The sequence below is a fragment of the Xyrauchen texanus genome, chromosome 36 (genome assembly GCF_025860055.1).
Source record: "Xyrauchen texanus isolate HMW12.3.18 chromosome 36, RBS_HiC_50CHRs, whole genome shotgun sequence".
NCBI lineage: Eukaryota > Metazoa > Chordata > Actinopteri > Cypriniformes > Catostomidae > Xyrauchen > Xyrauchen texanus.
This window is the reverse complement of record NC_068311.1, coordinates 12,847,033-12,869,484: the sequence shown is the minus strand read 5'-3', so window position 1 is coordinate 12,869,484 and position 22,452 is coordinate 12,847,033. Positions and strand designations below refer to the sequence as shown.

Here is a 22,452-nt window from a genome sequence, read left to right as displayed (position 1 = left end):
TAAATGTTTAAAGGTGCACTCAGTAATATTTTTCTTGTTGTTATTTGTGTCTTGGACTTACACTGCCATTCAAAAATTTTGCATTTGCAGACAAAAATATAATTGTACCAACATATTCATTTATTTCATTACAAAACTAAAATGTTATTTAAAAAAAAAAGTTTTTAAAATGGATGACTTGGACTGAATAATTAAGAAAAGAAGCTAATAAGTGCCCAGTATTGATGGGAACTCTTTCAAAACTATTTAAAAAGTATCCCAGGGTGATACCTCAAGGTTGAGAAAATGTCAAGAGCACATGTCTGAAAATTCTATGCAAAGGGTGGCTACTTTCAATATGCTCAAATATAACACCGTTTTTATTTAATTTGGATTTTTAAAATAGGACACAATTCCTATAGTTACATTTCTGTTCTTCCATAGTTTTAATGACTTTACTATTATCCTTAAATGTGAAAAATAAGAATGAGTAAGTGATACTAAACTTTTGACCTGTAGTGTACACTGACACTTAGGGGCATGGATGCAGTCTCATTCAAATAAATCTTTAGCTGCCAATGCCATTGTAGAAATTCACTATTGTCAGTCAGCCATGATTAAATAAATCTATGAGTGAAAGTGACCAATAACAGGGCAGTTACTGAGATCAAGCAAAGTCCCTTTCAAGAAAAGTCAGGCCACTTTGTGGCCATCTTTGGAACAAATCAAATAACATATTTCAAATCAGCAGTAGGCTTTAAATCTGCCAACAATGGTATCATAACTTGTGCTTCTTTTTAGAAAGCTGGTCAAGCTAATGCACTTTCTCGAGATGACTGACAGGCGATGTCTGTAAAAGGTGACTGGCTCTTATCTGTAAGGCAGGACTTTCTTTTCTACATTGCAGGTTTCAGTTTCTCTCATTAATTTTAATAAAAGTGGCCTGTTAAACAGCAGAACCCCTCTACCAAGGGGTAGCCTTCAAGTTTAGCAAAACAAAGCGTAACATAGCGGTACACTGGCAAGGAGACCCACTTAATGAATTCACCCCCTGTCCGCTGTTCTACAATATAGTTTACACTAAACAATCCTTTAGGAATTAACTATGTGTGGAGTTTACTTAAACGGTGACCTACTGTTAAAACACGCTAGCTGACGTTATACTCTCTCCTATGATAGAGCCGCAGAAGAAAGTATCTCAATATAAAAGAATGTCTGTAAATAGTCTTTGGATTTAGCAAAAAGTATTCGGCCGGTCATGTGATCTCGACATGGCTGCCCCCCTGAGGAGACCCCTTAATGGAAAAAATACAGCTTTTATAAGGTAGCTGATATGACTGGAGTCTTCATTTCATGTGAGGACTGAAATGAAATGATTTAATACTTGTTATATGTTTCAAAATCACAATTATTTTCATTAGGAATATTATTTTTTTATTATCCACCTTTAAGTAGGTAAAGTCACAATACAAATCTTGTTACTTGTGTACTTTAATGTGAGTTTCATTTAGAGGACAATTACTTCCTATTCATCTGTAGTACCTTCTTTGTGAAATTGTGATTTAGAATCTGCTTCCAGTTAATTTTCTTTTTTATCAGCATAGTTTTCCCTTCTGGGAGAGGATTCGTCATTAATCGTTAAAGAATAATGATAAATACACTTATTATTTTGTTATCCATCCAGGTACACTAAACATCCAGGATCGCAGTGCTGTTCGTGTAACTTGACTGTATTTAGGACCCTGGATTTCACACATCCGCGGACAGGGTGTGGACCGCTGCGCTATACATGAAGACCAGAACGCCTTTGGCAAATTTGTTTTACTGTCCTGTGTTTATCTGAGCAGTGGAACCTTTCTTCTCTATAGCTTTCGACTGGACCTCTCCAACGTCTTTGTTCTAGTAAGTTGTCATGTGTTATTTCGTCTTATTTGAAATTAATTTCCTGCTTTCTGAAATGCGTCAGAATTAAAGCACAACGGTCTGAACAAAATGTAACTTTAAATTTTATCATGGCAATGAAACCAAGTAGGTAGCATAGGCTACTTACTACATATGCGTACTATACGAACTAGTGCCTAAGCGATCTAATACCCAATGTTTTTGATATCTTGCTATCTATAGTTAGATAATATGTCAATCACTTACTGAAAGCAGACAATCATAATGCAGGAAATGGTCTGTGTTCTTTCATAGCATTACCCTTAAAAATGTATGGTACTAACATAGTTCCTACAGTAATATTACTGCTGTACAAACTTAATAAATTAGTTCTGTCGTGACCCTACTCTCACAATACAGGTAGGATTAGTATGTGTATGTAGTGCTCTAGTGCATTTAGTTATAAACATCATATATTAGTGAGTCAAAAAACTTTTTCTTTTTATAACTTTGGTCTGATCTTTTATTGTTTTATTTAGATTTTCACATCTGTGCCTTATTTAGAGTACTCAAAATGTTTTTGGCCAAAAGACTTATTGGAGGGATCCTGGATGTTGTAAGGTAAGCCTCCTATATATATATATATATATATATATATATACGGACAAACTCTCACTACTTGTCTCTGGAAATATCAATAATTGTTGAGTGTAAAACATCAACAATGTTTTGACAATTCACCAAGGACCTTAGTTTTTATACCTTTTTGTACTTTTTCCATATATACATCATAGCAACATCGATCCTGGACAGTTTGTTCCCTCAGACCCTGTAAGTTTTTCTACAGTTATTTTGTTATTTTCACCATTTTGATATTTGAGGCAATGAGCAATGTGTTTTGCCTCTTACCATTAAAGCACATTAGCAAATCCTGGAAGTCAGATATAGTGGTTCATTGATTTCTTGCTTTGGCATGAAAAAGTTTAATGCACTTCTCTCAGTGCTTTCTCTGTCTTCTAATCCCAGCCTCCTCCCAAAAGACCACTGGCATATGCAAATCAGAATGAATCTGAAGAGGAGAAGCAGTTTCGCAAAGTGTTTAAACAACTTGCAGGGGATGTGAGTAGACCTGCTTTTTACTGTGGACCTTGCTCTTTTTATCTGCCCTTTTCAAGTTTGTTTAATTTGCATTTTATCAAACTGTGTCTGTATGAGACTGTATGCTCAGGGCTGTAAATAATAAGGATGGAGTTGTGGTGCAGTTTTCTGTAACATCTTGTGAATGCAGTCTATTATACACTCATGTCTGTAGCAATTCACTTTGAGAAGGAAAAAAACCCAACCCCCAAACACACATAACACTTCTCAAATCATCAAGACACCTCTTAATGCACAGACTGATCTCATAGTGAAATTGGAAAGAGTAAGTCGGTCTGTGCTTACCGAAATTCGAAATACTGCCTCCAGTGGCCAAAGTAGTAAGCGTATTGGCAAATGTCCATGGAGGGGTGCCAAAAGCGAGTGGTGAAATGAGTTGTTTTCAGCTGTAGTTGCTGTAATAGAGACAATAGAGCCCTCCCGGCTAAAATCGCTTACAGCACCTTTAACCTAACCATGAAAGAAATACAAATTTTATGTTAAGGGGGAAAATGCAACATCTGAATCCCGCTCGTCACTGATTATGCAGACACAATGACTTCCTTGTTTTAACATGGGATCCAAACAAGTGTCTTCCACCCTGCTGATGCAACAGGCTTCAGATCACCCCACAAGAGAAAGTAAACGCTCCAGAGCCGATGAAAATGCTTGATGGGAGATGACGCTTGTCAGTTTGTCGGCATAATGTGGCCAATTCTACGGTACCAAAACTCTCAGAAACAGTGAAATCATGTTGCAATGCACTAGTTCATCAAGATATTTGAAACTGGTTTGGTTTAACAAACCAGGCAGGAAAAGTTGTGTAATTAGTCTGATGAACACTTTAGTCAGACACTTCAGTCTCCAGATAGAAACTTCCACATCAAGTCATAACTACATTCCATTGCATTGCTCCACCCAGCAGGCTTGTGGCATTTTCTCTGATTTAGCACAGTTTATTGCCACACAGTCTTATAGGGCTCATCCAAAGTTACTGATCTCTGAACAGCCACAAAGGGTGTGGTTTTAGCTGGCAAAACTACATTGAGTCCAGAGGCAAGAAGGATGACTGGCTCTTCCTCTTTTGTACATTCCTGCTATTGTGATGCAGGGTGTCCTGGCAGTTATGAGAGTTTTGTTAAGGACGATGGGTTGAGTTTATGATGAGTCAGAGAGAGGCGTGGATGCCTGCTTTATGTTTACTGGAGTTTTGGGTCCATTATATGGAGGGCCTCACCTCGGAAGCTGAAGGGATACTGTCCTTTTTTGCACTAAACCATTATGAATCTAAAACTAGTATTTACAACAAATAAACACATTTCCTATCACTTTAGTATATTTGTCCTTCTTAATTTGAGTGCACTATAACAGAAATATAAATAGGTTATTTTTAATCTCACAAATTAAAATTAATAGTCTTAGTAAATTGTTTTAAAAATGTAAATGTCATAAGCCTGCTGTAATGTTTTTACACCTTGTATTAATTTTCTGTCATCATAGGACATGGAGGTTAGCCCAAATGAGCTGATGAATATTCTTAACAAGATTATCTCCAAACGTGAGTCATCTTAACCTGTTTTTTTGTTGCAATTCAAGCTTATTTTCTCTGTATGCTCACAAAGTTCTGTCTGTTTTGCAGTCACCTTAACATGCTTGAATGAGCCATGATGTTTATGCACGTTGTTAAGATGTTCCCTTATTCTCACCTCCAGATGCTGATCTGAAGACAGATGGTTTCACTATTGAGTCCTGCAGAAGCATGGTGGCAGTAATGGATGTATCCTTCAATAGATAATATTGAATTTTGGCTGAAATGAAAATAAGACGTTGAGAAACAGAAGTACAGTCTGTTCAATGGGTTGTACTGTTGTTTAAATTGGTGTTGATTGAGCCGATGAAACATTTTCCAAAAGAAATGTCAGAACACTGAAAATGTGAGTTGCAACTAAACAAACACATTTTTATATTTGATATAGAACCTGTATGCAGTGCATGTCATTGAACAGACTGTAAGTCTATCCCCACAGCTTCATCATTGTCCATGTAAATTGAATATGATGTCTAACCTGACTAAGTATATTAAGTGTTTATGTGTACATACATTGATTTTGCCTTAACTATCTGCTCTTAGAGTGATAGCACTGGAAAGCTAGGCTTTGATGAGTTCAAGTATCTTTGGAATAATATCAAGAAATGGCAGGTAAAAACCTAATGTATTATGTATTAAATATTTAAAGGATTATTCCAGGTTCAATACAAGTTAAGCTCAATCAAAAACATTTGTGGCATAATGTTGATAACCAAACACATTTATTTTAACCTGTCCCTCCTTTTTTTTTTTTTTTTAAATAAGAGCAAAAATCTGGGTTAAAGTGAGTCATTTACAATGGAATTGAATGGGGCAATCTGTAAACGTATAGCCATAAGATCTAAACCATATGCATTTTAATGCTTACTAACGTTTTCTGTGTAAATTTATATCCAATTTTACAACTTTGTTGCCATGACGACATAACCCTGTAACCATTGGCTCCATACACTTCCACTTTAAGTGGCTCACTGTAACCTTAATTTTTGCTTTTTTAAAGAAAAGGAAGGACGAGTTGAAATAATTTAATGTGGAAAATTAACATTATGCCACAGATTCTGTCAAATTCGCCTAAAGGCCTTTGCACACCAGAGTCTAATCGATAATGTGAAACAAATCACCAACAAACGCCCTTTCACGTTAAAAGTGAGGTAAATGATTGCTGTTACCACATTCATGCTTTTACAACAGAATCGAGTGTAAACTAAATATTAATAGTTAAATCATGTTATTGATTAGAACAATACTGATTGTATCTTATTGCCATGTACTCCAAGAGTCTATATAATCCACACAGTAAAACACAAATCCCAACCAACATTTATGGCATACAAAGGCACTTTGATACAAAGACATATATACAGAATGCACTGCAGTTCATAGCAATAGTATTAATTTTATTCATATTTACTGAAGAAAAATCCTTAATATATGTAAAGTTGTTTATTAAAAAAAGAAGTACAAAGTCAAAGATGCCATAATATATATTAAATTAGAGATAGAAGAGAACTCACATAAGATTAATTGCAAAGCAAAAAATACAGCAATAAGGAATAAATTATGGAGACAATCCACATAAGATCAGAGAGTTTTTTTTTAAAGGAGATCCAAGCAGCAATGCCGCCATATCATTTACATGTTAAGAGAACCCATAAGAGAATTTGTTATTTTTTTTTTCTTTTTCAGTTTTTAAGGTAGTTGATGCAAATTAAATGCACATCCTCACTGCTGGTTCAGGATATCTTCCACGAGTTACTTCAGCGTTAATTGTGGGTGGTCAAAACAACTTTCTGTGCTTTAGCACCACCAGTAGCACTAGTTTTGGTAACTGGAGCGGGTCCTGACACTTGATACAAAGCTCATATTTTATTGGTCAGGGCACTTCATCACCACGCAAAGAAAAAAACTGACACACCGTAAAAAAAATCTTGCTTTGTCGGCGCGTGAATTTTTGCTTCAGGTGTGAATTGGCTTCAGAGGAATCCATTGTTTCTCGAGCCAAAAATTCATGTTTGGCATGATTTGTATTTTTTTTTTAGTAACCACTATGACTCAAATGTTTATGTGGAATTGTTTTGACTTAGCTACAAGTCATAATGAGTTTCTAAAACAGACCACTTCTGTTTTGTTTATACAATAATATCTTTTGAGTTTTCCTGGTTCACCCAACAGATTTTATTTTGCATGTCCTAAAAATTGGGTTTCTGAGCAACCTGTCTTTGTTAAATACAGGGTATTTACAAGTCTTTTGATGCAGACCGCTCTGGTTTAATTGGGGCTGACGAGCTACCTGGAGCATTCAAAGCAGCAGGTGAGTGGTGTTGTCATGTAGGAATGGTTACAGATTAGGTTACAGTTGTGTAACGCAATGATGCAAACTTACTTTTCAAATGCCAGTAGTTTTACCTATCATAATTCATTCTACATCACTTATAAGTCAGTGGAATAGGATTTGGTTTGTTGGGTCTTACTTGAAATTTCCATTCATCCTTGTTCAGGCTTCCCACTTCATGACCAGCTTTTCCAGCTGATCGTCCGACGGTACAGTAATGAAAGTGGCAACATGGACTTTGACAATTTCATTGGGTGTCTTGTGCGTCTAGATGCCATGTGTCGTAAGTTGTGCGATTGTTTTACTGTCTTCATCCTTTCTTCTGCCTTAAAGCGATAGTCCACCCAAAAATGAAAATTCTCTCATCCCACATGTATATGACTTTCTTTCTTCTGCAGAACACAAACAAAGATTTTTAGAAGAATATCTCAGCTGTGTTGGTCCATACAATGCAAGTGAATGGTGGCTTTGTATGGACCAAATATTTTTTTGTATTGATAAAAAAATCTAGATTTAAGTCAGTTTCTACTAGAAATCTCCACTTTCACTTTTACATAAGTGCAAGTGAAAGTTGAGATTTATTGTAAAAATAATATATATAAATATTGATCTACTTCTCACCCACACCTATCATATCGCATCTGAATATATGGATTAAACACTGGAGTCATATGGATTACTTTTATGTTACCTTTATGTGATTTTTTGGAGCTTAAAATTTCTGGCCACCATTCACTTGCATTGTATGGACCAACACAGCTGAGCTATTCTTCTAAAAATCTTTGTTTGTGTTCTGCAGAAGAAAGAAAGTCATACACGTCTGGGATGAGAGAATTTTCATTTTTGGGTGAACTATCTATTTGATTCAGCATTAATTGCCTTACTGGCGTTATGTTCATTTACAGGTGCCTTCAATACGCTTGATACAGACAAAAATGGCACCATAAAAGTAGACATTCAAGAGGTATGTGAACTATAATTGAAGACTACAATGATATTGTATTACTTTGATCATGATTCTTTGATATTAACTTATGTACATGGAAAAAAAATTATTAGCATCTAAATTAACTGCTATGATTTAAGTCAAAAATAGTATTTAACATGTCTAATTCAACTTCACTACATCACATTACACCAACAAATCTAATTTTATGGGTTAGATCAAGTAGAAATTGCTCCTTAAGATAACAATTGCAGGTTACCACTTATTTATAATGTAAACTTTCATTTGTTTTCTGTCCACAGTGGTTGCAGCTGACTATGTACTCCTAAATGAAGAAGAATATTCTACAACATCTTGATTTTATTCCGAAGTTAATTGCCATTTTTCTTTTTTTGTGTGTGTTACCTTATTGTTTGTTTCAATGTTAGTTTGTTAGCATGGCATAAACCTACGGTGCCTTTACACTAGGTGGCAGCTTTGTTGCAATGTTAGACAGAGTGTCTGCATTGTGGTCTCTAAAGGTTCAGTTTATGCCATATTTAATTCCAAAGCAAGTGTGGAATCTTCCCATTTATTCAGCAACTTCATAGTTTACAAACAAAAAATAATTATGTGTTTGAGATAATAGCTTTTAAGAACATTCCAGTTGCATATTAATCACTGAAGACATCAATGAACTGACAGCTTTGCAGTGTATAATATTAAGCTGAAGTGCAAATAAACATTATTTGTTCAAGACATACAAAAGCAGATATCCACTCATTACGTGTGCAAACACCGGCTGCCCTGGGCAACAGAAGCTGCCCTCTTCAGGGAATGGATAGAGAATGACTGACAGTTTAAATAGCCAATTAAAATCTAGCACGAGAACAGGGCTCCACAAGTGGGCGTGGCTTCGAAGTTACCTGGGATGAAGAAAACTGCTGCCTCGTAGATGATGCTGAAATAAGATCAATGCGCAAACACAGGTGTTCAGCGCGACTAGGCGAACAAAACGGGATTTGTCCTTGCGCGTTCATCCGGGGAAGAGACAGTTTTAGCGTGTGCCGTCTCGTACTAGGTAAGTGTGGTCGAATTGATGTACATTGTTTTAAACATTTATTATAATTTTTTTAAGATTTCCCTATCTAGATGTTGAAGTATAACATTTCGAATTGGCTTTATTGTAGTCTTTCATATTAAAAAAGTATACTTGAGAAACATTGCATCATTATGTATTTGCCTTTAAATTTGTATGTAATTTTTTTCACCATAGCAGAGGTTTCAATGGGGGAAACTTTTAAATTTATATAATTTTTATTTTATTTTTTACGTCAAGCTGCTTGCATTATTCAAGCGCAAAAAGGCAAGAGAGTAAAATTGATTCCATAATATTTCCATAAAATCTGATTATACTTTGATAAAAAATAAAAGTCTGGTATTACAATGTTATCACGGTTCCTTTAAGGACAGTAAATGACGCTCCTATTATTTTTGGGCGGTTAAAATAATAATATGTCCATATGAATTTATCTAATTGCTGGGCGTGTAAACAATTTCAATCAAATGTCAATAAATAATCTGAGACTTGGTATAGTTTTACAGATTTTAGTCTACTGCCTGTTTTGTGGTTTGGACAGCAGTCCTTCATTAATGCAGATGAAATCCCTTCATTAAGGGCATGTTATGTCCACCTGTGGTTTAAAACCCATGGGCAAACTAGTCCAGTAAATTATACAGTGTGTTGATGTGCCCCGGGGAAGGTACTAAGATGAATAAATCTTTTCCTTTTCAGGAGGAGTCATTTGACATTTGCCTTACAGTAATATGATATATTGTATCTTAGACTAATTATGATCAATGATGTAAAACTGATGGTGGGCTTTTCATGAAGTCATTCAGAAATCCAAAAAAGAAAATGTAAGTTACAATTAACTACATAATAAATAAATCTAACTTGAATCTATACATTTTATGAATATAATCTAACATTGTGAAGACATTTGTGGATTAGGCCTACCCATTTCATTGGGGTTCACCAACAAGTTTCTGGGTTTGATGCTCTTTTCATTTCCAAATAGGCAATGTTTTGGAGAACGTTCAACTGTTTCAAAATATACATTGTTTATAAACTCAATTTCACACTGAAATAATTATTAACCTGGAGGCACATTGTTACTGAAAGTGTGTTTAATGGTGATTTTTTTTATAATTGACATCACCCCTCCCTCTGTGCTGAACCACACGCTGTATGAACTTTAACTAGTGATCTGTTAAAGGTGATAGCAACATGGTATCTATTATTATAAGATCTGTTTTTACAAATAACAGAAATCATTTGCGTACCAGGGTTGGGGAGTACATGTATTGGGAATACATGTAACTGGATCACATATTTAAAATGCTAAAAATTATTAACTGTATTCCACTACAGTAACTGTTTTATTGGTAATCAGAAAACATTTACATTCAAAAAGTATTTTGATTACTGAAGAGATTACATCTTTTTTAGAAGCAACACTGATATTGAAGATATTTGTTTTTTATAGAAATTATTTTTAACATTTTGTCTTAATGTACTGGCAGATTTTTTATAGTGTAAACAAGTGAAAAAAAAGAAGTAATCCAAAGTATTTAGAATATGATACCGACCTTGAGAAATCTAACAGAATACATTACAAATTACATTTTACAGCATGTATTCTGTAATCTGTAATGGAATACATTTCAAAAGTAACCCTCCCAACCCTGTTAGAGGTAGACTGATATATCAGTGGTTTTACTGATTAATCAGTGCAGATATTTGCTTTTTGTTACTAATGGTTAGTGTCAAAAACGATGCTGCTATAGTTGCAGATATTTTTATTTTATTTTAATTCCAGCATGTTCTTCTGTGGCCAGCATTAGAGGGTCTTGAATGGCTTGGATCTACAGTAAAACAGTGTTTTACTCTGACACCTCCAGAGGATTTGATGTAGCCTATCTAATGCTGCCTTATGTGCTATTGGAATTATCCTACTTCCCACTTCTGAAGTGGTAATTACGAGTACGTCGTGTTCACGTGCTTTGTTGTCGAAAAGAGCTGGAAACATGGAGGATGCCAGGTTCATTCATTCATATTTTTGAGGAAACTTTATTTTGACACCATTATACATATATGTGCTAGCCTGCTGACGATAATGGAACTTTGGTCAGAAACAAGCGATTTTCACGGTGTAAAAATGTACAACATGCATTGCTGATACATAAATGAATATGAACAAAATGGCAAACGCTAACAATTAGCTGTACTTAGAAAATTGAACAAAACCTGTCATTCACTACAGAAACTGCACTCTCCTCCACCATGCTGAAAGCTTAGGACTCCTCCCATCTCGTAAACTCTGGTATCAATATTATCTCAGAGTTTCCCAGTTGTTATTACGACTTGAGGGATCACTCGTGCAACTTCAGAGTGGGAAACTTGTATTTACTATAATGCCAATAGCATGTGATGGCAGCATAAATCTTTCATTATAGAGCCGTTCAGCTTGTAGTCCAAAAACCCGGAAGAGAATTCGACATGGGTTACCTTGGGATTTTTCTGTGTTATTATAATGTGTTTTTTTTTTTTATAACTTATGAGAAAAATAAGGCCAGTGGTAAACAATTACATGATGATACGTGGATGTTTTGTTATACAACATAAATTACACACAGTCATACCTCAAACGTGAATTTTGAAGCCTTATTTAGTTACCTAACTTAAAAAAAAAAAAAAAGTAGGTATGCCTGTGTGCAATTTATGTTGTAGAACAAATCGTTCATGTATCTTCAAGTAATGTTTACCACAGCCTTTATTATACGTAGGCCTATAAGTTAAAAACCCATAGGAAAATCCAGAGGGAACCCATGGTGAACTAGACTTCCAGGGTTGCCTACAGATTGACATCATGGCTGAACATCTCTATTAACAATATTCATATATTATTCATCCTCGCTTCAATGCATATTTTGTTATTTTGATTTGATAAATCAAGTGTTCTAAACTAAATAGAAACGTGCCTTGCAGCACATACATCGTGACTCCAACCTTTTTGTGAAAAAATCTGGTGATGTATAAAATCCTTCTGGTAAATATAGGCTATAAAAGCTTTATTTGGTAAACACTTTAATATAGAGCATTGTAACAGAGCATAGTCTCTATCATTTCAAAATAAGAGTCCCGAAATAAGAACGTGTATTCGGGCCTGTTTATAGTAAAAGGTCCTGCGTTGTGCTCCAAATCTTCAATTTTTCGAATTATTATTGGGATTTTGGTTGCACTAAAATTGAAGCCGAAATGTTTTAATTCTTGTAGCCTTTATGTCTGTGACAGTCATAGTTTGGAATGACAAAAGGTGTGTCCCAAACCACACACTTTTGCACTATTCTACGCCATTTTGTAGTGTAGAGTGAGTAGTATGTTTACAAAGAAAATGCAGCCCTAAAGAAGTGTAGTTTAAGTGCCTGGATGATGCACTTTTTAACAGCCAACACAGAGTGTGGAATGTTGGACACTTAGTGCACTCAGCGCACACAGCTTGCCGTAGATATCGGAAGGGGGTAACCTGGCGGCACTGCTGGTTTGATAAAACAGCTGTGTTGAAAATTTGAGCTGAATGCTTAACCATCACCCCACGCTGAGTGAATATGTACCTTGTTTAAGATGCAAGTATTGAACTGAGGTTGGCGAATGCGCTAAAGCTAGCGGCAACACATCAAGTGCACTTGAAACGTCACTTCCGTCTGCTGTTAAACGGCGCACGCTTCCCTGTAGTAAAATAACCATTACATTAAAAAAACTATTGATAACCAATTAAGGTGGTAACACCAACTTGGCTATCGGTATGGGTAGACAAAATCCACTATCGGTTGACCTATACCCATATGCATGATTTATTGGTTGATATATGATGATGATATGAAATGCTTCTCACAAGCCATACATCTGCATGTTGCTACAGTAAAACAAATAATGTAGGTACATCTTGTGTAATTACAATGTATTCAATACTGCAGTTGAAATGAGAAAATATTGTTATTGTGTGTGGAGTGTGTGGTAATTCTGTGTCCTGGTGATATAAGATGTTTGATTTTGCATATAAATGCTCAGCTTAAAGTAATAGACTATAAATATGTTAATGTACTAATTAAAGCTGCCCACAGAGACAGAAATAAATCTGTTTCCTCTCAGGGAACAAGGAAGAGAATTGTATTGTGTGTGTGTGTGTGTGTGTGTGTGTGTGTGTGTGTGTGTGTGTGTGTGTGTGTGTGTGTGTGTGTGTGTGTGAGTAGTGTGATGTTTGTGTTTTGTCCAGAGCATGCTGAATGGATGATGCCCTTTAAATCATATTCATCGTTAAGCGTCTTAAAATCAATATGGATAATTCAGGGGGAATGTGAATAGGTTGGTGTTTAACATTTTTACACCTTTCTTTCAAAAGTCAACTTTTGGCATGAATATCCTTAACATCAAATGGCTGTACTCCACATTTCTTGTAGTCTTCATATATAACCAAGATATGCATCGTTGGTTTTGGTACATTTTAACATTCCAAATTACTTGTCTTTGTCATGTATCATAAAGTTTAGTGAAATAACAAAACTTATGCAGCAAATAAGTCTCACTGCTTTGGTTCGAATACCTACTGTTGTTTTACTTTAGTCACAAAACAAAGGTGCGCAAGACATTTTGACAACTTAAACACCCCTCCGAAAGACTGTGTGCTCAAGGATTGGTTTAGTATTGTAGAGATGTATAATTTTCCAGTCTGCACGCTGATTTTGATGCACCTAGCAATTAATGAATGAGGTTTTCAGTATTGTATAAGTAGGTCTGTTGTCTGCGTTCAATGTTATGCAAAGAATTTCAACACATCAGCTGTGCTGTGCTCTTATCTGTTGTATTAGACCAATTATTGCTGTCAATCTGAGGCATGCTGAGCTTATAAAGCCCATGCTCTAAGAATAACTGCATCCCTCAACCTGTCCTCCCCCCTGCTGCAGAACTCAGCTAGGATGGCTGATGACCCCACCGTGAGATCTGAAGTGGAGGAGCTGCAGAGGAGGGCAAATCAGGTGACAGATGAGGTAATGGCACAAACAAACACCAAAGTGGTAGGAAACTTCTAGATTAAGGTATTGGTTCTTCTGGATCTTCAGCTGACAATTGAGTGCCCTGCATTTGTGAGTCCTGTTTTGATGAGATTGCACCCAGTCTCACTCATCAACAGCCTTACAGTGATGACATCAATCATTTTCCCTGTTCCTCTGTTATGTTAAGGTTACTACCGGTCTCTCTTATTCCCATGGTACATAGAAGCAAAGATGATGACGCTAAACACATTATATATGTACCTGCAGTATAAATAGATTCCCACTGTGACTGAGTGATGTAAATCATAAATGTGTCCATTATTCAGCGTCAGATTTTCCAATCTATGTTAAATAATGAAAACACAATGTAAAAAATGTCAGCACACAAAAATGTAAAATACACTTTAAAAGGTTTAATGCCTTTTAAGTTTTATCAAAGAGTGGTGCCAAAGTTACAACCTGCAATTACTCTTCCAACCACTTTGAATTTAATTACTGATCAGGAAAATCAAATTGAAACCAAAATCAATTAGAATTGACAAAAACTTGTGACATGTTAAATGGATGGAAACAAAGATGTTCTTAAAGGGATAGTTCACCCAAAAAAATTCTCTCATCATTTTATTTCTTCTGCAGGACACAAATTAAGCTCTTTAGAAGAACATATCAGAACATTGAAGATCCAAAAAGCATATAAAGGCAGCATGAAAGTAATACACGACTCCCGTGCTTAAATTTCTCACCCATACTTATCATATCACTTCTGAAGATATGGATTTAACCAGTAATTGTATGAATTATTTTTATGCTGCCTTCATATACTTTTTGGAACTTCAAAGTTTTGGCCAACATTCATTTGCATTGAAATATTCTTCTAAAAATCTTAATTTGTGTTCAGCAGAAGAAAGAAAGTCATACACATCTGGGATGGCAGGAGGGTGAGTAAATGATGAGAGCATTTTTATTAATGGGTGACCTATCCCTTTAAGGTAACAATTGCAGGTTACCACTATCCCTTTAAAACCTAATGATGGAAACATGTTTACAGTGTTGTTGGATATACACTGTAAAAAGTGGTAATCCACCATTTTTACCATGAGGAGCTATTTCTACCTGATTAACTCTTAAAATGAGTTTTGTTGGTGTAACCTAAATGTAAGTTGATTTAGTGATATTAAATAATATATGAATAAGACCAGTGAATTTAGATGAAGCACAATTTTTAGGTTAACAATTTTCTCATATAGATTGGGATTTAAGTTTTTGGTTTGTTTGTGTATGACTTACTTTGGCTTTCAACTCTTTATAACCAACATTATTGTTATGTATACCTTGTCCTGTCTCACTGTTGCCCTTTGTTTGTCATTTTTGTCACTTTTGAGTTCTCAGTTTTATTTCATTGTGTTTAGTTTCCTGTTTTCCCATCGTGGTTGTTTCTTTTGTGTTTATTCGTTTGTTTATTTATTAAAGTAAGTTGCATTTGGATCCGCTCTCCTCGTCAGCCCCGGTTGATTGTTCTGTAACGAATGGAGGCAGCGAAGGCAGACGAGGAGAGCGGATCCAAATGCAACTTACATTATTAAATAAACAAACGAATAAACACAAAAGAAACAACCACGATGGGAAAACAGGAAACTAAACACAATGAAATAAAACTGAGAACTCAAAAATGACAAACAAAGGGCAACAGTGAGACAGGACAAGGTATACATAACAATTATACTTTGAATTTGTCTTTAAAATCAGTTTTCATCTCTTTTACCACAAACAGTCCCTAGACCTCACCAGAAACATGAGGCTTCTCTTAGAAGAGGTGAGAGCTCATTATTCATAAGATAATATTCATAACTGCATGAATGTTGTGTCTTACTGTATAATTGTATTTGCCTCATCCTATAATCATCAGCAACAATGAATTGTTTGCTGTTATGCCATATCAATTTGTATCACACAGTACTGTCATCAGGGGAAAAATTACTTTGCTCTGCTCAAGCAATCATACGGAACTAAGCCTCTGACTCTGAGCACAGTGTTCTTTCATAATGTCTTGAAGACACTGAAGTATATTATCAGGAATGCTAATTGTATGCAGTTGTGTGTCCATTGAGGAACTAACAGGTTTTATTCTTTAGTTTAGTACTCTTAAATGGGCACTTGGACACAAATAAAACATAATACAACAAGAGCACATATAACACACATTTTGTAACTATTTCAAATATGTTATACAGTAATATTCACTTATGAATCTAGGATGGTTTGGCTTTGGGTTTAAAAGAGAATAGGTACATTGGATTCTGCAATGTCGTCTTGTACTGAATTTTGTCCTAATTCTTCAACAGAGTAAAGATGCTGGAATCAGGACACTTGTTATGCTGGATGAGCAGGGAGGTAATGAATAATCTCCATACACAATAGTGTTACAGATCAATAGAAATAATGGAAAATGCACTGGAGCTAAATAATGAAATTGTAAATGCACCATTAGTTGTTCAACCAGTGGATTCACAGTTGCATCTGTTAGACAGGTAGCAATTATCTCTGAGCTAATCATGCTGTGAATATGCACAGTTGTGCACAAAGATGCCAAAGAGCTGTGTGGGTGTAGAGCCCGTGTCTTCTTCATCCTCTAATATTTGTCTTTTCAGTACAACATATATACAAGTTTAGTTATATATGATTTTGTACATATGGAAATGCGTACCTTGTATGTGTTCATGTGTGCATGCTCGCATATATCTTCCCCTTTCAATTCCCCTCCCTGCTGCCTCCCACTCCCGCGCCTATCTCCCCTGCATGGGCAGAACAACTGGACCGCATTGATGAGGGCTTGGATCAGATCAACAAGGACATGAAGGAGGCTGAGAAAAATCTCACTGAAATGGCCAGGTGCTGCTGTCTCTGCATCTGGCCATGTTCAAAGTAGGTCTCCTCCCAGACACCTGAGCCATGGCTGGGCTTTGGCAGTCAGTTATCCCACTATCAGTAATGTCACCTCTCTGTCCATGTCTCCGCCCATTGGAAAGCCTATCCAGCTTTGATTTAGATTCATATTTGTCTTTTTATGTGTGTGTGTGTGTGTGTGTGTGTGTGTGTGTGTGTTCAAGGCCTATTTTGTGAGCAGAAGTTTGCTATAACTACATGCATTACATCATGAATAGAAATAATACATTTGAAATTAAGCTGTACAAAGTTGCAACCCATGCTCACACAAAAATATTCCTTTGTCATTCAGCCATTTTTAGTTTACATGTGTCTGTTTTGTTTCTGTCATTTTGAGCTAGAGCTACTGTTGCTACTGTGATGTATATTTGCTTGTGGGTTTGTGGCGCTTCTTGCTGAGAAACTGTGGTTGTGTTTTTATCTTGTCCCCTTTAATCCCTGAAACTGCCATACTCTGTGATCGCACCCTCCATCATCCAGAGCAGCTGGAGCGGACTGATGAAGGCCTGGACCAGATCAACCAGGACATGAGAGAAGCTGAGAAAAACCTTTCAGACCTGGGCAAATGCTGCGGTTTGTGCTCCTGTGATAAGTATGTGTTTGGAGTAGCTTTTAGGGGCATGTAGGTGTGCTTGCATGAAAACTTTGCATGCCTCAGTCATTTTTCTTATTGTTTTGCGCTGAATGACTGCTTGTGTCAAAAAACTCAAGAAATCACAGTAAATTGATTGAATTTTATGAATTGTTTAAACATACACTCATTGAGCACTTTATTAGGAATGGCTGTACACCTACTTATTCATGTGTAAAATCACGTAGATACGGGTCAGGAGCTTCAGATATTGTTCACATCAGCCATCAGAATGTGGAAAACATCTCTAGAATTTACTACGGTTGGTGCCAAAAAAAAAAAAAAAATCTAGTGAGCAGAAGTTCTGTGGAAGTCAATGGAGACTGGCCAGACTAGTTCGAGCTGACAGAAAGCTATGGTAACTCAGATAACCCTTCTGTACAATTGTAGTGAGCAGAATAGCGTCTCAGAATCAGAATGCACAACATGTCGAACCTTGAGGCAGATGGGCTACAACAGAAGAACATGTTGGGCACTTTATTAGGACCATAGTGTTCCCAATAAAGTGCTCTTTGCTACTTAGTTACAGACCTCTGAAAAATTATAAATGTCAACAATCATGTGCATCAATTTTGAAACTATAATCTAACCAAATCACAAGTACTGTGATTCTTGTGTGGTTCATTCAAAACACCAACAACGCACCACAAAATTGTTGTATTTTCAGGGTTCAGTGTTGAATCCCATTCAACCAATCAACCAAACAAACAGTCAACAGATATGACTGATCTTGTGAACTTTGACTTTCTCACAGGCTAAAAGACTTTGAAGCAAGTGGGGCTTATAAGAAGGTATGGGGTAATAATCAGGATGAGGTGATATCTAGCCAGCCCTCTTCCCGAGTGGTGGATGAGAGAGAGAAGATGACCATGAGTGGTGGATATATCAGAAGGTGCCAAATCTTTTGGCTTTTTATGCAGCATACAGCACACTATAACCTCACATTTTAAATAGAGAAGTCATCAACCATTTCAAATCAATCCCTCAGATATCATTAATCTCCTTAACAGGTTGCAATATGTTTAAGTTATTTAACACCTAGAGTAAGAATTAGAATGAGATTTTAAACAACAGGTCCTATAAAATTGGAAATACATTTTCAAACATAATTTCAGTCCACCTGAAATTTCGATTTGGAATAATAGACTTGTATTAACAAATAGAAAATAATTATTTATAGATGATTGGGGGCATAAGAATATAGTAAGTGTTACATGTTATGGATAAATATGATAACATGTTGATTCACAGTCATTTTTGTAGTAAAATAATATAAATGGTTACCCCAAGGTTTATAGTAAAATTATTAAAAATATTAATTGATTGGTTAATAAAAGTGGCAATAAATATTCAGTGGCAATGCCCAAAATACATGATCCCATGGTAAATATATACAATTTTATAGACAAAAATTTTACTAACAAATTTTTAAGAAAATGTCTTGTACAAGAATGTTTTCTAGGACCTATGCAGGAGCCTTCAGCACTACAAACAGAAAATCAGCATGTGAATTTAGGAGTAAATACCTTTGTTTCCTATTGCTCCTAACATAGTTAATTCAAATATACTGTATGTAATGTGTAACTGATGTAGAAAAAGTTGAACGTGTTTTTTTTTTTTCATTGAAATTTGGTGCAGACCTTTTGGAATGTCAATGGATAAAATAAAAATATTTGTTGTACCTTTTATTTCTTGGGATATTTTCAAATTTGGTATAATAATTAAGGGAAAAAAATATTTTGTTTCGAATAATCTTATTCTTTTGTTAAAATTTGTTTATATATAAATATAGATTAATAACACCACCTCAACTACATGTTTTCTTAATGGAGCTGTCCCTGTATTTTGATGCATAAAAAAGGATAAAAAGTCCCCAAGACTAAAAAATGTGTATTTCAAATAAATATGAATTTGTATAAAGGAACACCTCCTGTTTTTATGTTATTGTTATTCTTTACCTTTTGTGTTATAATTTCTGTGCTTATGTACAAGTTGGTATACTGTGTTATCAGAGTGTAAAGAATTTTTTTTTTTTTTTTTAATAATTTGCCTTTTTGTTGTATGTTGACAGAATCTGATTCAATAAAAAAAAAATAGACTGAGATTGGAACACCCTCTAAAGGATTCTTCATAATTAATGTTAATGCAAATGGTTGCCATATTCCAGCAGTATTATTTACCTGTGTTCAACAGTCATTTGAGAGTGTTTCTTAGCTTTTGTGTGCATTTCTGTGTAACAGAGTGACCAACGATGCAAGGGAGGATGAAATGGAGGAAAACTTGGCCCAGGTAGGCAGTATCCTTGGCAACCTCAGAAGCATGGCACTTGACATGGGCAATGAAATCGACACTCAGAATGTCCAGATTGAACGCATACAGAGCAAGGTCAGTGTTTGGAATGGAATCATTTGTTTGCTGAACAAAAAGGTATGTTTTACCAAGCCAATTTATTTCAATGGTCCTTTGTTATCTTTCTTTATTTTTTGCAGGCCATAGTCAATGAGTCCCGCATCAGTGAGGCCAATCAGAGGGCCACAAAGTTAATAGCAAGATAAAAACATGGGAGAGTCTATGATTTGTTAAACACGTTTACAGTTTTCTGTAGGAAAATGTTCACACAACATGATACAAATTATTAAGCCATATGTCCCTTTATATAATTATTTATGGAACTTGTATTTCTGCCTATTGATATGACTATGTTATTAATGTATGTTCTGAGAGCATAGCTCAATAAAAATGGAATGAATAGTAATATACAGTCACTAGTCTGCATTATCTTGTGCTGTATAAAGCATATTGTATAAAAAGCAATGTTAGACTGCTATCTTGTTCTTTTTACCAGACCTGTAGAACATGAGTTATAACTACTAACTTACTATCACTCTAACTGACAAAACGGTGTCTTATATTGATCATTGTAATTTTTTTTGTTTGCTTTGTGTATTTTTTTATGAATAAATTAATTTTTAAAGTAAATAAAAGGGTGCTTATGTTCTTCAAATACAGTGATATATATATATATATATATATATATATATATATATATATATATATATATATATATATATATACAGTGCATCTGGAAAATATTCACAGCGCTTCACTTTTTCCACATTTGTTATGTTACAGCCTTATTCCAAAATTGATTAAATTCATTATTTTCCTCAAAATTCTACAAATTTTGACAACATGAAAGAAGTTTGTTTGAAATCTTTGCAAATTTATTAAAAATTTAAAAAAAATCACATGTACTTAAGTATTCACAGCCTTTGCCATGACACTCAAAATTGAGCTCAGGTGCATCCTGTTTCCACTTATCATCCTTGAGATGTTTCTACAACTTGATTGGAGTCCACTTGTGGTAAATTCAGTTGATTGGACATGATTTGGAAAGACACACAACTGTCTATGATGTGGCCTCCATCAGCCGTAAATGGAAGAAGTTTGGAACCACCAGGACTCTTCCTAGAGCTGGCCGCCTGGCCAAACTGAGTGATCGGGGGAGAAGGGCCTAAGTCAGGGAGGTGACCAAGAACCAGATGGTCACTCTGACAGAGCTCCAGCATTTCTCTGTGGAGAAAGGAGAACCTTCCAGAAGAACAACCATCTCTGCAGCACTCCACCAATCAGGCCTGTATGGTAGAGTGGCCAGACGGAAGCCACTCCTCAGTAAAAGGCACATGACAGCCCACCTGGAGTTTGCCAAAAGGCACCTGAAGGACTCTCAGACCATGGGAAACAAAATTCTCTGGTCTGATGAAACAAAGATTGAACTCTTTGGCCTGAATGGCAAGCGTCATGTCTGGAGAAACCAGGCACTGCTCATCAACAGGCCAATACCATCCCTACAGTGAAGCATGGTGGTGGCAGCATTATGCTGTGGGGATGTTTTTCAGCGGCAGGAACTGGGAGACTAGTCAGTATCGAGGGAAAGATGAATGCAGCAATATACAGAGACATCCTTGATGAAAACCTGCTCCAGAGTGCTCTGGACCTCAGACTGGAGCAATGGTTCATCTTCCAACAGGACAACGACCCTAAGCACACAGCCAAGATAACAAAGGAGTGGCTACAGGACTACTCTGTGAATGTCCTTGAGTGGCCCAGGCAGAGACCAGACTTTAACCCGATTTAACATCTCTGGAGAGATCTGAAAATGGCTGTGCACCGACGCTCATCATCCAACCTGATGGTGCTTGAGAGGTCCTGCAAAGAAGAATGTGAGAAACTGCCCAAAAATAGGTGTGCCAAGCTTGTAGCATCATACACAAAAAGAATTGAGGCTGTAATTGGTGCCAAAGGTGCTTCAACAAAGTATTGAGCTAAGGCTGTGAATACTTATTTTTTATAAATTTGCAAAGATTTCAAACAAACTTCTTTCAGGTTGTCATTACGGGGTATTGTTTGTAGAATTTAGGAAAATAATGAATTTAATCAATTTTGTAATAAGGCTGTAACATAACAAAATGTGGAAAAAGTGAAGCGCTGTGAATACTTTCCGGATGCACTGTGTGTGTGTGTGTATATATACACACACTGGCGGCCAATATTTTGGAATAATGTACAGATTTTGCTGTTTCGGAAGGAAATTGTTACTTTAATTCACCAAAGTGACATTCAACTGATCATAAAATATAGTCAGGATATTACTGATGTAAAAAACAGCACCATCACCATTTGAAAAGTCTTTTTTGATCAAATCTAGATAGGCCCCACTTCCAGCAGACATCACTCCAACACCTTACCAGTAATCATGCTAAATTAATAATTTGGTATAAGGAAATCACTTGCCATTATATCAAACACAGTTGAAAGCTATTTGTTTTTTAAATGAAGCTTAACATTGTCTTTGTGTTTGAGTTACCACAGTATGCAATAGACTGGCATGTCTTTAGGTCAATATTAGGTCAAAAATG

At 35.8% G+C, this 22,452-nt stretch overlaps 2 protein-coding genes across 4 annotated transcripts; both read left to right on the top strand.

Annotated features, from left to right (window-relative positions):
- Nucleotides 1–1,739: 1,739 nt before the first annotated feature.
- capns1b (calpain, small subunit 1 b) lies at nt 1,740–8,610 on the top strand. Of its 2 annotated transcripts, none has more exons than XM_052107586.1 (11): nt 1,740–1,881; nt 2,400–2,481; nt 2,655–2,691; nt 2,887–2,979; nt 4,498–4,555; nt 4,710–4,774; nt 5,129–5,197; nt 6,818–6,896; nt 7,084–7,200; nt 7,823–7,881; nt 8,166–8,610. In XM_052107586.1, the coding sequence occupies exons 2-11, from the start codon at nt 2,435–2,437 to the stop codon at nt 8,190–8,192; spliced, it is 651 nt and encodes a 216-aa protein (XP_051963546.1). In that variant the 5' UTR covers nt 1,740–1,881; nt 2,400–2,434; the 3' UTR covers nt 8,193–8,610. The 2 variants fall into 2 exon arrangements, with proteins under 2 accessions (XP_051963546.1, XP_051963547.1); XM_052107587.1 differs by having other exon boundaries at nt 1,744–1,881; nt 2,425–2,481.
- A 145-nt stretch (nt 8,611–8,755) lies between these two features.
- Nucleotides 8,756–20,425, top strand: zgc:101731 (SNARE_SNAP25N and SNARE_SNAP23C domain-containing protein). 2 transcript variants are annotated; one of them, XM_052107589.1, is made up of 8 exons: nt 8,756–8,923; nt 13,870–13,953; nt 15,731–15,772; nt 16,302–16,350; nt 17,383–17,494; nt 18,288–18,425; nt 19,774–19,918; nt 20,023–20,425. In XM_052107589.1, exons 2-8 carry the CDS (start codon nt 13,882–13,884, stop codon nt 20,086–20,088), a joined length of 624 nt encoding a protein of 207 aa, XP_051963549.1. In that variant the 5' UTR covers nt 8,756–8,923; nt 13,870–13,881; the 3' UTR covers nt 20,089–20,425. The 2 variants fall into 2 exon arrangements, with proteins under 2 accessions (XP_051963549.1, XP_051963548.1); XM_052107588.1 differs by lacking the exon at nt 17,383–17,494 and adding an exon at nt 16,764–16,881.
- Nucleotides 20,426–22,452: the final 2,027 nt, after the last annotated feature.